This window comes from Uranotaenia lowii, chromosome 2, assembly GCF_029784155.1.
Source record: "Uranotaenia lowii strain MFRU-FL chromosome 2, ASM2978415v1, whole genome shotgun sequence".
NCBI classification, from domain to species: domain Eukaryota; kingdom Metazoa; phylum Arthropoda; class Insecta; order Diptera; family Culicidae; genus Uranotaenia; species Uranotaenia lowii.
The window spans coordinates 311,629,885-311,646,281 of record NC_073692.1 but is presented as its reverse complement, the minus strand read 5'-3'; the positions used below and the strand labels follow the sequence as shown (position 1 = coordinate 311,646,281).

Genomic DNA, 16,397 nt, shown 5'->3' with positions numbered 1-16,397 from the left:
ATTTCTGGGATTTTCAATAGGACTAAGTCTTAACCGTTTTACTAAGTTCCAATTTTCTTTAATGTTCCGTGGATCGATTGAACTAGACAGTTCTAACATTTTATCTTTAATGTGTTTTATTTTAATTTTTTAAATTTTGCTGTTGCTTTTTTCCATTCTATCAGATTTCCTGTGCTACTAGTTCTATTATAATTTCTCAGCGCTTCCTGTTTAGCCTCATACAGTAAGGAGAGTTCATCGTTCCAATAATACTTCGGGGTATGTACACTGAGCTTTCTATGTTTTTTACGAATTTCATTGGATAATGTGATAAAATCCTGAAATTCTTCAATTTCCCAATGTTTTATTTGAGAAATTTCTTAAGCAATTTTTATACGGTCAAAATAGAACTTTTTTTTTGGTTTGTAGCTTAGTTGTAGTTGTATTTTCAACATAAGGTGTCCACTTCCACCGAAACTCTTTCCCAGTACTTCCCATTTTGCATTATCAAATAAATTTGAAGTGCACATTGACAGATCAATAGCACTAGGTCTTTGATTAACGTTAGACGGCATATATGTTAAGTCTCCAGTGTTCATAAACAGTAAATTGGAATTTGTAATTAGATCATAAACCAAATTACCTTTGTTGTTTGTTTCTGAGCATCCCCACAACTCATTATGACTATTAAAATCTCCTCCTATAAACACTTTTGGGTAATTAGATATTTCATTTAATAGTATTGGTATACATGTTTCAAGTTCTTGTATAGTGATTCTTGGATTTATGTAAATTGTTACAAGAACCAGGTCGATTGGATGTATTTTTATCCCCAGAGTTTCAAAATTCATGGTTGAATTGAGTGTGATCTTTTTGAAAGATAAATCCGAACGCAAATAAATGCCTACTCCTCCAAAACCATCGGATCTCGGTGCTAGTATACGGTGATATCCTTGGATATTCCACCGTTCAGTTAACATTTGATCTGGTTTTACCCAAATCTCCGATAAAAGTGCTGCGTCATATTTTCCAGAACAAATTTCATGTGTAAGTTCATTTTTGTTTGTTTTTAAGCTCTGAATATTTGCTTGTAATATGTTGAACATGTTTCCTATATAAAAGTGATTCCAGTCCACTCACCTGCTTTTCTCAACTCACCCATGATTTGAGCGGATAGTTCCTCTCCTGGTGTACCGTGAGGTTTTAAAATTTCTACTAATTTTGTGCTAATTTCTTCCATAACTCTATTCCATTGTGTTTGTGTTTGCTTCTTGATTGTCTCTTCTAAATGTTTCTTCAGTTTTTCCATTTCTCCTGTTCTGTACTCATTGCTCAAACCGTTTCCTATATTTTCTTCTTCCATTCTGCGTTTCTTTACAAACTCCTTCTGAGTCAGACTCGATGCTCCTGTTGTAAAATCTGCTCCTTCTTTTCCTTTATTTTGTCGGCTGTTTATCGGTGTATTGTTCCGTGTTTTTGGTACTTGTTGATAAGATTTTGTTGTCCTGGTTGTAATGTTGGCATACGATTCTGCCGGTGTTGGATACTCCTCAGCGTTTCTTAAAACATCGAACTGGTTTTCTGTTGGTAGTTGATACGATTGTCTTGCTTCTTGATACGTCATGCTTTTCTTTGCCATGGTTGCTTGGATATCGCTTTCTTTCTTCCATCTTGGACATGATTTATCCGTCGTTTTGTGTTCGTTGCTCTCACAGTAAAAACATTTTATTTTTTTGCAATTTTTGTCTACCGGATGTTCCTCTGAACAACTAGGGCATTTTTCAACATTTGCTTTGCAGTTTTTTGATAGGTGGTTGTACCTTAGGCACTTGTAGCAGATTACGGGCTTCCTGATGTATGGTTGTATTCTGAAAATAGCAGAAAAAATACTTATGTAAGTGGGAAGAATATTGCTCCTGAATACCACCCCATTTTGTGCGTTGGCTCTTTTTTTCCGTCCTTGAAACGACTCATCCTGAACACTGATTCAATTTCTATGTGGCTTTGGATGTTATCTTTTATTCCATCATCCATGTCTATGGAAATCCCCGAAATCACACCAGTCATTGTCACGAATTGTTTCGGAATGTATGCCTTGAAGTTCTTCAGTTGAAGATTTTTGCATGCAGCTAGACGGTTTGCATCTCTCCAGTTTCCTACGTATACCGTCACCTTATTCCTACCAGTCTTTCGGATGTCCTCGATTGATTTATCGAAACCATTCTGATGTAGGATTTCTCCAATTTTCAAGCGATTCTTCGTTTTCTCAATATCTGTGTTTTCTATTTGTACTCTGTATGGTCGTCCATCACTTGGTTTGTACTCGTAGTTTTTAAAGGTTTTTGTTGATCTTTCCTGTCCATGCCTTTCTGTAGTCCTATTTGTGTTTAAATAATTGTCGTCCTGGTTCCTTTTTGCTGATTGTTGCAACTCGGTACATTCCATAGAATCATCTCGTAATGCTGATTCATTCCCAGTTTGAAGGTTAGGGGGCCTTGTCATTTTAGATGCTGCTTCATCAGGAGCAGCATCTGCGAAGCTCATCGTTCTTCTTCCGCTGGTTCACTTCACAATGCTGACTATTTTTGCACTCTACACTAAACACGTTAAAATAACACCATTTAGCGACGGTACAAACGACAAAACTGTTAAAATTTTCAAAATATTTTTCGTCAATAATTAAAAATCGGCCTTCCGTGTCGAAATCAAAACACCGTTCTCTCCTTGCGTGATTTGGCGAAAAAGTTCAAGACGAACCACAGTACAGCTCGACGAATTGTTTGCGAGAAGGCTTGCGGCCGTATCATGCAAGCAAACACCCCGCTGAAACAAAACCTGGTTGCCAAAACCTGGGCAAGGAAGTTCTACGAGAAAGTGTTGACCAAGTACAACGGATGCATTTTGATGGACGACGAAACTTACGTCAAAATGGATTTTGGACAAATACCCGTTAACAAATTAATTGCTGGACCTGGCAAGCTCCCACTACAGCCGGGATGTCGTTAAGTGGTATAAGGAGAATAAGATCGATTTTGTTGAAAAAAAGTATCAATCCACCAAACTGTCCGGATTTTCGTCTCATCGAGAAATATTGGGCAATAGTTAAGGGCAAACTGAAGAAATGTGGCAGAACTGGGGCTGACCAGCATTACTGTGCAGAAAATGATGGGTGGTATCACAAAAAAGTTCGAAAATTCATCCGAAAGATAAGGATAAGAGTCGCATTTTATAAAGTTTTTCACAGCTATTTATCGGGAAGAAAATAGTTTGTTGCTATCGAGGATACAAAAAGTTATTTGAGCAAAATTGATATTGGTGGTCCTCAAGGAAGCAATATTAGCCCGTTACTTTTTCTGTTGCATATGAATGATCTTTGTAACTTACAACTCTATGGCACAGCCCGCTTATTTGCTGATGACACAGTTATTTTTTACCCTACATGAACCGATATTATCATTCAACAAATGGATAACGATTTGAAATTACTATCAAAATATTTCGACACAAACCTTCATTCTCTTAACTATGCAAAAACTAGACAAATGTTGTTGTTTTTTGAATAAAAAATATTGTCAATCAACCATCCAGTTATGGAAGAAAATATTATTGAGAGAGTAAATTGCTTTCAGTACTTAGGGATTCACTTGGATGAAACTCTGGTTAACCGAATTTCTCTTCTTCTTGGTGTTTTAAGGAATTTGGTCCCTCAACATGTTCTTTTAAAGTTTTACCAAGCCTTTATAAAAACACTTTTCTTGATGTCAACATGATTCAAAAACCTAATGCAGATAAACATATTGAAAAAAATAATCACAATGTGTTCACATTCTTTCTCTACTGCTCGGTGAGATCTAAATTGGGATTCGTTCTCATGACCGTTGGCTTAGAAGACTCGAAGGCTATCCTCTATACAACGGCGGCGGCTCAATTCAAAATTTTCAATGCTAAGTAGTGGCCATTTAAAATTTGAGTCGTGATCTACTAACAAAATAGCTGAGATTCGGATTTTTGCCAAGACATTCCGTTATTAAACAAAAAAGAAGATGCAAGCTAAACGGGAGTTAACATTTATATAATGACCACAAATAAATTGAATCTGAAAAATCTCTTATGTCTTCAAGCTATTTCTCAGTCATCTAAAATTTTATCATTTTTTAGTAGCCCAAAGTGTGGGTTATTTTTCTTTTAGCATAAGTTACGCAATTCTACATAGCTTTCTATACAATTCTATACGGTCACACATTCTGGAGGATTCCAAGGCTCTGAATTAATTTCTTGGAAAACTCCCGATTTTTTCCGAATTTTCTAGACGATTTCAAATCCCGACTAAGTATTTCACGATTTTCCGCAATGGACACCTCGATTTTTGGCCACCCTAGTCCACATCAGTTTTGTTTATATACTCAAAATTTATGGAAATTAATGCAAGATTTGCAATTACACAGTCAGGGCTGGTAGCGGTTCGACAATGAAAAAGTAGTGGCTATAGTGACCAAAATTTGGAAAAAAGTGACCAAATAGTGACTTTGAGGACCGAAAAAAGTGACCAAAATGTGACTATGTATAACGGAAAAAAGTAACTTTGAAGTACACAAAAAGTTACCAAATCAGGCCCGAAGCACCCGTCCATGGAAGGGGGGGGGGGGGGGGGTGGTTTCGAAATTCAAATTTTGATAAAAATAATAACAATACCAAAAATATAAAATTGAAAAGGAAAGGGTTTTCATACACCGTTTGTCACTCATGTTCAACACACAAACTACAAAAATGACTGATAAACAAAATTCTGGAAACATATTACAGTGAATGTTTCAAAATTTCGATAAGTCAAGAAAGTATGAATAAATTTGTTTCGAAAGAATTTCTTAGCAAATTTAAAATTAAAAAAATCTGAATTCTAAAATAATTGTTTATTTTTATTCATCTAAATTTGGAATTCTTTTCCTCATTTTCAACTGGAAGTTTAGTGAGAAATTCCGCTGTAATATTTTAATTTGAACAAGAAATATTCAATCACGATTTAAAATGTGAATTACCGATTACTGAATAAGAAATGAATTTTGAACAGAATTTATTCAGTGTTCGATGGTTTAATTTAATTTGATAAAAAGAAGAATATATTTATAATTATTTTAAAAGTGCCAGTTATATAAGCCAGACATAAAACCTTTAATAAAGTAAAATCCTCCAGTTATCAAAATTTCATTTTTGAAGCTAAAATAATCATTTCATGTTCAACTACACTGACAAAGAAATGTTAGAAAATGAGTAATTACGTGAATGATAAAAACTGATGAAAATTAAAAATAATGAGTTCAAAACTTTTGATATTAATATTGAAAGCACAAATCAAATACAAAGTTAGTTAACACTGCGTATTAAAATTTATTTTTAAAGTTGCTACTTAGAACAATTTTTCAAACTGTTTAGATTAATTTGAAAATTATGATCGATCCAAAAAAAAAACATGATTTCATATAAAAAATATCAATAAAAAGTTTTTAAGCTTTAAATTACAAGCTCTGAGTATTTGTCAATTTTAATTAAAATATTGGGTCCCGAAAGAACAGAAGGTTGAAATTATGTTTCATTATTAAAAATTTGGCTTATGGTTGAAGAACACGAAAATTCAGAATTAAAAAACAAGGAATTAATTGTTAAAAATATGTCTTAAAAATTTAAAAAGTTTGATTTAAAAAAAATCCGGCAAGTTGATTAGAAAATTGAAAAAAAAACTGTACAGTAAAATTCGGTAAATTGAAAAAACAATATGGAAATAAAAAAGATTAGCTTTTAAAAACATTTCAGGAAGAGTTTTTTCTATAAACATGTTTCACTATAACCATTTTGATGCTTATTTTTTTTAAATTATTGATTTGGTAAATAGTGTCCTAAACTAGATTTTTTGTCAAATTCGGCCGAACACATTTAGTTTTGGTGATAAGAAGTTTACTACTAGTAAAATCAAACATTGATAGATAACTGATTGTGGAAAAATGTCATTACAAGTATTTTTGACATCACAGCAGAAAGTGTAAAAAAAACTTGATTCTATTCATAGCTTATCAATTCATATAAAACTTTTATTTTTAAATAATATGTTTTTGATTTGAGTTTTTGTAAAAAAAAAGTGCAGAAACTTCTCTAAAGATTTTTAATTATTTTCAAAAGTCATTTCAATAACAAAAGCTGATAGAAATATTGCATACATATTTAGATTCGAGGAGCCCAAATTAGTTGAAATTACCGTTTAAATTCATTGCACCTAAGAAAAATGTAAATTTTGTAGCATTGTGTAAATTTTTAAAACCCTTTTTTTAAGTATTTAGAAGAACAAAAAACACGAAATAAAATTTAGTATGAAATTGGTTTTTTAGGAATATTTCGTATCAACATAACATTGGTTATGACTCAAAAGATTTTTTTAATAAAAAAAATGGTTCGTTTCAATCTCAATCTTAGTTACACTTCTTAATAAAAAACCCATTCTAAAGACGAGATAGGGTTATACAAAAGGTTGATTGAACTAAAAATTAAAAGCTTTCATCAAAGTTAGTTTCAATTCATGGAACGTCAAATAATGTCGTAGATCGAAATGTCTCAAGCCAAGGGTGATTCATGTCGAAATTTCGCCGGAGGCGAATAAAATTTCTGACTGACTGATCAAGTAATTTACCGTTAATACCGTCAATATTAACACGCGCAACTCAAATTACTCTTTCATTGGTTTATTTTCGATGAAAAAAGTGACTTTTGGTGATAATAGTGACCATTTTTCGAAAAATAGTGACTTTAGTGACCAAATGATGAAAAAAGTGACTTTTTAGTGACTGACCCAAAAAAAGTGACCAAGTCACTAAAAAGTGACTCGCTACCAGCCCTGCACAGTGGTTCTTTTACATGGTTTTACATAAATTTTTAAATGACTTTTGAACAGAGTTTTTTGAGAGTTATCACTGATTTCGCAATAAACACGGTATCTGAAAGAAAATCTTTACAATGGAAAACAAGTTGGAAGATTTATAGCTCTGAAGCTTGTAAAGTAATACCTGAGACCAGAGATAATGGACTTGAGATATAAGACACGAGACTTAACCCTCATCCGCCCTAAATGAACTCAAAAGTTCTTTAATATTGCATCTTTACTTTATTTGTATGTATGTATGTATGTTGGACCCACCAGTGGCTGATAGGTCTTTCGACCCGAGTCGGTACGGGAAGTCTCGATCGCATATTCAAATGTTGTTCATGCTTAACTCATCAACAATAATTGCAGCACAACCAAGGGGTCCGTTACCACTGGTTTGGGACAGGTTTGGCTCATCTTACTCCCTATCCTTATTAGAATTCCAAATTTGTCGAGATACTCCGGCTGGCTTCAACCCACAATCCATTGTATATCAGTTTTCCGATCGTTCAATGCCCTGTCCAACCCCCCACAAATCCCCTTAAATAGAGTTAAGCTATTTTGAATATATAAATTTAGAAAAAATGTTTCGCGTGAGCTTTCATTACATCGTATGAAACATCTTAAGAATTCACAGAAAACTGCAGCAAAAGTCATCAAAACAACATGAAAACTTGTATTTTACTTATAGGTACTTATTTGTCCAGGCAACAAATAATCTGAATGGAAAGAAGTTGCGACTAATTCATTTCTGTTTTTGAATTTTTTTCATGATTAAACTGTTTGTTTACATTTTGTTTCACACAACGTAATGAAAGCTCATGCGAGATTTACACATTTTTAACATCTTACCTCTTAACCATTTAAAAGGATACTTATTTTATACCATGAATTATTTGCTCTCATTTGTTGTTTACAAATTTTAATACACGTTTCCGCAGCTTTTTTATCAGCTATCCATTAATTAACTCAAAATCTAAAAAAATGATACTTAAAATGTATCAAGATTTTATAGAGGTTGTCGAGAAATTATGTCTTTAAACATCTTATTGAACGATTGTGTGAAGGAAAAAAACTATAAAGAATAGTTATGTACATGATTTTTAACATCAAAGCAATCGAAACCTATTCGGATGACACCAACTTCTAGTCTGGTCTAGGTTCACGATATCTATATCCATGACAACGTTGATTACACGATGTGGGCATAATAAATGTGTTAAACATGAATACAAAAAATACAGCAACCAAAGCCGTGTTTGCATGCTCTCACCAAGTTCTCGAGCGTTTGTCGTCCTTGTACCCGACGTTCTTCGCATTATGGCAGTCATTTTTATCGGATTCGCTTCTTTTTGTACACTACGAATCACACGAATGTTTTTTCAATTTCACCACACACATTCTGGACAAAACAAGTAGGGAAGTGTTCCTATATGCGCATATTGGGTAATATGCGCATACAGCCGATTGACGATATGGCTGGAGATTCATCATATCTAATTAGTGCAGTTTGAGGGTAATACGCTTTTAACACATGGCATAAAAAAATTAAATCTTCTATATATATAAAAAGCAATTTCTGTATGTTTGTTTGTTTGTTTGTTTGTTTGTTTGTTTGTCCTCTATAGACTCAGCCGTCTTAAGAGCTAGAGGTCTGAAATTTGGCATGGATACTCATTAGGACCAGGAAAGATGAAAAATGTTTTCAGATTTTTGGATGACCCCTTCTGAAGGGGGTCGTCCATACAAGACAAATATTGTTTTCGCGATTTTGACGTTACTATTCGTCGGATCGTGTTGAAAATTTACACATGAGTGTTTTTAAAGACGAGAAATCGATTGTAGGTGTCAAATTTTGTGTAAGGGGTCGGCTAAAGGGGTCGTCCATATTAACTGTTCGCTATTATTGCGATATTGACGTTATTATACATCGTATTCAGATGAAAATTGGTACACGATAGTTTTGAGTGACGTGCAATCGGTTTGAGGTATCAAATTCAGTGTAAGGGGCCGGCAAAAGGGATCGTCCATATTGAATTTTCAGAATCTTAGTGATATTGTCGTTTTTATACATCGGATTGGGATGAAAATTTGCACATAGGAGTTATTAGGTACAAATAACTGATTTTACTTATCCAAACTAAAATCAGGGGTCGGCTAAAGGGGTCGTCCATGTTAACTATTCACTGTTGATGCGATATTGTCGTTATTATACATCGGATTTAGACGAAAATTGGTACACGAGAGTTTTGAGAAATGAGCAATGGATTTCAGGTATTAAATTCAGTTTAAGGGGCCGGCAAAGGGGGTCGTCCATATTAACCTTTCAATATTTTTACAATATCGTCGTTATTATACATCAGATTGGGATGAAAATTTGCACACGGTAGTTTTCAGGGACGGACAGTCGATCTTAGATGTCAAATATTTTGCCAGGGATCGACGAAAGGGGTCGTCCATATAAATTAATTTTTCACTATTTTTAGCAATATTGACGTTATTATACAATGGATTGTTTTGAAAATTTGCACACGGGAGTTTCGAGGGAAGGGCAATCGATTTCAGATATCAAAGTTTATATAAGAGCCCCCGAAAGGGGTTTAGCTTTTTGGCAATAATTGCGTTGTTATGCATGAAATTTATACACGTGGTTTTTGATTCCTGATTTCATATTTAGTTACAGACGACAGACGAAGTGATCGTCCAATATTTTTGCAATTATTACTTAACAATGAATCTGGAAAATGCTTGGCAGTTGACTTTCATACAAACTGTTCATGACATATTCCAAGTTGAAAGCGAAACGGAGTTCGTATGGGATCAGCTAGTTATTATATAAAGTCAAAAAAAAATTAAAAATTCAAACAAGATTTTTGTCAGTTTTGTTATAATATATTGAACTTTAATTATTGTGCATACAGATTCTGTGAACAAAAATTTTAGTGGTTTTTCTTTCTTATTCATCTGGAAATCGGAAATTCAACAAATCGAAGCTTTTGGCAAAGTTGTAAATGATAAGATATTGGAATAAAAGACAGGTTCTGAATGCCCATATCAAGGCAGGTTAAATGCCTATATCAAGAAAAATAGATTAGTCTTAAAAAATTTTTACTTTCTATCATTTAAACATGAAATCTACGCTCAAATCACGATCTTACAGCGAAAAAAGAAGAACTTCCTACAGATCCGATAAAAATACAATATGGACAAAATATTACCCTGAAATATGGCCATATGGCATACTTAACTATGTTTCATGCAAAAGAACTAGTGATGTAAAAAATTTCACCAAAATTTCGGCCTTGACGTATGCTTAACATCCGTTTCTACCATTTTCAATTAAAAAATATCAAAATATTGCAAGTGGTAATGAAATATAGCTAAAAACTTAAATATGCGCATTTAGCCCGCCAGTTTCGGAAATTGGCTATTTTGACTTCTTTTATTATAAAATTATTTTCACAAAAACTGTAAGAGATTTTAACAGAAAAATTTCACTAACGTATATAAAACAGATGTCCGCTCATGTGCATATAGTTTTCAGACTCCTATCTTTTGGAGTATAGGAGAAAATGAGTGCTTTCCTTAATATGCGCATATAGCCTTCCTCTCCCCTATGTATTTCTTTTCTAGCAAATTCCAATTTATGTTTCATCCACAACGCAGAATCAACTTCTTTCAGACCACTAAATATCTTAAAAATTAGGATTTCCAAAATACTTAAACAAGAACCCAATTAAATGTGGCACCGCAATACGACCGAAGAAAAAATGCAACCGCACACGAGCGAGGCCTACTTAGCAATCTGCATCTTTACTTTATTTATGGATGAACCCTGGAAGCCTGGACAAAAAAACTCCCTTTTCCGACTTAGTGTCATTTTGACACTCCAAAAGTAAAATCTATTTAAGTCGTTTGAATTATTATGAATTTCAATTATATCAATAGAAACCTTGTAATGTCAGTAAAATATGTTTAGAATATTAGCTAAATCTTCTAGTTTTCTCGTTATTCAGCATGAAAGAAAAAAAATCCGAACAAACATGCCTCAGGAAAACTGCTGTAGTTCATATATTACACGTCCAAAAAAATATATGCCTTATGCATATGAAAGTTCAAGTAGGACATGTCTACATCATGAAGCCAAGAAATATTTTTTTTAATTTTTTTTTAATGAAATGTTCACAAAAAGTTAAAAAAGTGGTCTGAAAAACCTACTTTTCATTAGATTGCTAGTAAAAGCTGTTTGAGCGGTGGTAGAGCTTTTGTAAAAATATCATTACAAATTTTATTCTAATTCTGACATTTTGCTGTCTTTAGTTTTTGATGCAACAAAAATTGAATTTACTGGAATTTTGCAAAGTTGTCTACTTTGCGCAATTTTTTCACAAGTTGAAATTTCATCTGTTTTTGTCAACCCCCTGGCAACTTGACGTTTCCCATACAAATCGCGTGTGCCAGTTTTTTCTGGTTCTCTGGTTCTGTCAAATCGAAAATCAAGCGACTTAACATGTCGGAAGGGCGCATATGGAAATATGGTTTCTTTTAATCGATTCAACAAATGAAAAAAATGTTAAGAATTGAAAATTAGCTTAGTTATACGTAAAGTGAATTTGTTTTCAGAAGTTCAGTCGAAGCAAACGGCACTCAGACGTAAATCTGTGTGTCCTTTATAAGGTTTAAAACTTCTGGAATGAGCAAAATAATTCACTAATATACGGCAGATTTTTGGGAAAAGAACCCCTTCCACCGAAACTATTGTTGACGATCGTACACAATAAATGTAAAACAAAACATTACCCCAACCATCATCGAGTGATTTTCCTAAACTGCGATACATATGAAAAAATTAGTATAACAAATCTTTCAAATTATAGCAGAAAATGCCTCGGTTTATGGAAAACTGTTCCTATACAATAAATAAATAGGTAGAATATTGAATGAGAGTAATAATTTCGGTTGAAACTTTTTTTCATTCATTCGAATTTTATGATTCGCACCACATTTGATGATGTGCCCTTTCCATACGCATGGTTCGAAAAGTATGTAAACAAGCGGTACACATGCGACATCTGCGAATTTTAATCAGGCACACGAAACTCGCCAGAACTGTCAAGTTGCCAGGGGGTTGGTTTTTGTGGTCCACCGTCAGGTTGTACCCGGATTTTCAGTGCTTTTACTTTGGTCAAAAGTATATTCATTGGAAAGCAAATTTAATCTACATTCTAGTGAGGTGCAACAATTCACGCTGTGAGATTTCACAAAAATATGAAAATTATAAACGTAAAATAATTCCTGAATTTCCAGAACCACAAGCAGCACGTCCAGCAAAACGTGTTTGTTTGCTCTCTGAGTAGGTACGGTGGGTGGTGATTTGTTCAGAGAGCGAAGCCGACAGACGAAATAATGATGCGTGTCGTGCGTTTCTTCGTTGGAAATTCTCTCTCGGCTTGGTCTCCGCCCAAATCACCACCCACCGTACCTACTCGGAGAGCAAACAAACACGTTTTGCTGGACGCGCTGCTTGTGGTTCTAGAAATTCAGGAATTATTTTACGTTTATAATGTTTATATTTTTGTAAAATCTCACAGCGTGAATTGTTGCACCTCACTAGAATGTAGATTAAATTTTCTTTCCAATGAATATACTTTTGATTGGTCCAAGCATAGTAAAAGCACTGAAAATCCGGGTACAACCTGACGGTGGACCACAAAAACAGATGAAATTTCAACTTGTGAAAAAATCGCGCAAAGTAGTCAACTTTGCAAAATTCCAGTAAATTCATTTTTTGTTGCATCAAAAATCTAAAGACAACAAAATGTCAGAATTAGAATAAAATTTGCAATGATATCTTTACAAAAGCTCTACCACCGCTCAAACAGTTTTTACTAGCAATCTAATGAAAAGTAGGTTTTTCAGACCACTTTTTTAACTTTTTGTGACCATTTCATAAAAAAAAATTTAAAAAAATATTTCTTGGCTTCATGATGTAGACATTAACTTCAACTTTCATATGCATAAGGCAAATATTTTTTTGGACGTGTAATATATGAACTACAGCAGTTTTCCTGAGGCATGTTTTGTCGGATTTTTTTTCTTCCATGCTGAATAACGAGAAAACTAGAAGCTTTAGCTATATATAATATTCTAAACATATTTTACTGACATTACAAGGTTTTTAGTGATATAAGTTTTATTGTAATCGGTTAGATATAAAAAGAGTTATGATGATTTTAGCTTGGAGTGTCAAATTGACACTCCTAGTGCTGATTAGGGTAATGAAATCTAATGCGGATGAGGGTTAAGACATGAGACCTTAGCCCTCAGGCATAAGGCCTGAGATTTCAGACCTGAGTTCTGAGTCCTTAGACATGAGACATGAGGCATGCGATAAGAGACATGCGAGATAAGGCCTGAGGCATGGACATACAACATGAGATGTGAGAAATTGAACGTGATTGCAAACCGCTCAAATCGGTAGGTTTGACGAAAAAATGTACTGATTTTGGCTAAATGAAACTTGATTACCTTTTTTTGGTCACCAGAAAAATACGTAGATTTCGTGCATCTATCCGTATATTTGTGTGCCAAAAATTCGTGGATCTACAGAGAAATCCATAGATCTGGCAACGCTGCACGTGAGATATGAGATGTGATAAGTTAGACATGAGAAGTAAGAAAAGTGAGAAAAAAGTTTTGAACAGTGAAATGTGAGAAGTGAGATGTTTCGCTTCTCATGTCTCCTTCCTCAATTCTCACACCTCACTTCTCACGTTTCATGTCTTATGTTTTACTTCGCTCTTGTTACATCCCGATTCTCACGTCTGACTTTACACGTCTGATTTCTCACTTCGTACTTCTATTGTCTTACTTCTTACGTCTCACTTCTCATGTCTCATGTCGCGTTTCACTTTTCACCTATTACGTCTAGATTCTCAAGTCGTACTTTTTACGTTTCATATCTCACTTCTCAATAAGGCCTGAGATTTAAGACCTGAGTTCTGAGTCCTTAGACATGAGACATTAGAAATGAGATGTGAGACATCAGACATGCGATGTAAGTGTTGCCACGGATTAAACCATCGGTTGATTTTAGAAGCTAAGCGTGTAGGAGGTGAAATGAGTAAGAAGAGGAAGTAAAGGATAGAAAGGAAAATGTAAAGTAGATTGTCAGTAGATAGAAGAAGGAAGTAGATAGTCAGAAGAGTTGAGAAGAAAACTGCTTTACTAAAAATCAACGTGGTTCAGCCGGAGTTTATATTCCTCGTAAATTGTAACAATTTAGTTAAGTTTAAAGTGGTGAATTGCCTTTAAAAACGATTTGTTTTCAACAGTTACAGCAACTGGAAAAAATCGTAAGTAAAAAAACTTGGTTTCGTTGTGAAATTCGCCTAAATATCGCATTGTGAAATTATATAAAATTTGCAGAATTGTAATCGCTAAAGCAATTGTAAGTCACAACTTTATGAAAAAGGTATCACCCATTTGATAGAATATTCTTGCCTCCAAGTTTTCGAGTTTGATTGTTGTGCGCCAAGAATTTATATTCTCGCCACTGATAATTGTGAGTATTTTTTCTTTCAAAACCTAAAATGTGTCCCAATTCAAAAACTAAATATTATCTACAGTTTTGTAGCCTAAATAAACCATTTTCGCTGACGGAACGGTGGTGTATTTTTCGCGGCAACAACAGTAAGGTCTGAGACATGAAACATGGACATGCAACATTGACATGCAACATGCGAAATGAGACATTAGACAAAAGACGTGAAAACGAGACGTGAGAAATGAGAAGTAAAGCGTGAGAAGTGAAAAGTGATAAACGGACGTTACAAGTGATACATGAGAAGTAAGAAGTGAAACATCAGAAGTTAGACGTGAGACATGAGCTGTGAGAAAAGAGGTGTGTAAAGTGAAATGTGAGAAGTCTGGCTTCTCATATTTCAATTCTCACTTCTCACATCTAACGTCTCACTTCCCAAGTTTCATGTCTCGCCTTTCACTTTTCACTTGTTACGTCTCGATTATCATATCTGACTTCTCACATTTCCCTTCTCATTTTTCACATCTCACTTCTCACGTTTTACTTCTCACGTCTCATATCTCGCGTTTTACTTTTCACTTATTACGTCTCGATTCACACGTCTGTCTTCTCACGTTTCACATCTCACTTCTCACGTCTTACTTTACACTTCTCACATTTCACTTCTAACGTCGCACGTCGCACTTTTCATGTCTCATGTTTCATATATGATGTCTCAGATCTCAATATCTCATACATCATATCTCATGTCCCTAAGCCTTAATGTCTCGCTCAGGTCTCAAATCTAATGACTCAGGTCTAAGATTGATGAATCAGATTTGAGATCTCAGGTCTCTGGTCTCATGTGTAAGATATCTTGTCTCAGGTCTCGTTTCCTAGATGTTCAGACTCAGATTTACAGGATTTATGACTCAGGTCTCAGGTTTTATGTTGCAATCGTCTCAAGTTCCAGAGCAAGTCCCAATCCCAATTATTTTTACACGGTTTTCCGCAATTATCACAATTTTGAAACGGTTTCCGGAAATTTACATGGTTATTTTGCCAAGTGCCCTTCTACGCACATGAGTATCATGTTTATTTTTATCATTTTTAAGTTATCAATGGCAAACTTTTCCCTTTGGCTTGCATGTTTTACACACGAAACCGACACCGACACCTCACTGTACACAGAAATGAAACCCATTTTTCAATCGCCTTAACGACCTAAGCAAATTGATTTTTTTTTTGTAAATAGGCAATCTAGGAAAATTGAATTTTATCAGACTTTGTAAAAACAATTTTAAACGTTAACATACGATTATTTACAAACATGTTGTCTTAAAGTAAATATTGTTTACTCAAAAATAAAATTTTACAACATATTTGCTCGATTTCTATTTTATATGTGCTCGCTGAAGAGAAATAAATAATTTTCGACTTACCGGAACTGAAGAGTCGGCAGGGAATTTGTCCGGTAACGAAATCGAGAACCGAAAAACGCCATCCTTGAAGGGGCCGTTTCGAACGAAAATTACCCCGAACCAAACTGCAAAACGAGAAAGGAATTATTAAATGTTTATATCCAAATAATCGATTTGGTTGTGGATACTTACGGAAGCTGTTTTCGAAGGACGGAATGACGTACACACCACCCAAATCTTCACTTTGCAAACGCTCGCTGGAAAGACATAAATGGTAGTAAAATCAATGTGTATCCTAAAATAAGTACCTAAAAGCAAACTCACAATTCAGCTAAAATTTTGTACTCTTGCAGTACGGTTCCCAAAAGTTTGTCATAAGAATCCAGAGTCATTGTCGGGTAAATTTTCTCACACTGTTTCACTTATATTTAGCGTTGGACGGTTTAACTAGTTCCTATCAATTTTAAATAAGTTTAACGAGCATTTTAACGAAATATAACACTATTTTAAAGAAAAAAATCAACTCGCACTTCGAGGAAAAATGTACACAAACAAGAATCAAAATTTT

General features: G+C 34.3%; 1 protein-coding gene across 1 annotated transcript in view; it reads right to left on the bottom strand.

The window, feature by feature from the left end:
• Positions 1-16,397, bottom strand: part of LOC129743977 (protein crossbronx homolog) — a 17,750-nt gene extending 1,353 nt beyond the window's left edge. The window contains exons 1-3 of the mRNA XM_055736241.1: positions 16,154-16,397; positions 16,022-16,086; positions 15,851-15,954 (exon numbers count right to left, since the gene is read on the bottom strand). Coding sequence (XP_055592216.1) covers positions 15,851-15,954; positions 16,022-16,086; positions 16,154-16,221 — 237 coding nt within the window. The 5' untranslated portion in view covers positions 16,222-16,397. The remainder of the gene's footprint in view (positions 1-15,850; positions 15,955-16,021; positions 16,087-16,153) is intronic.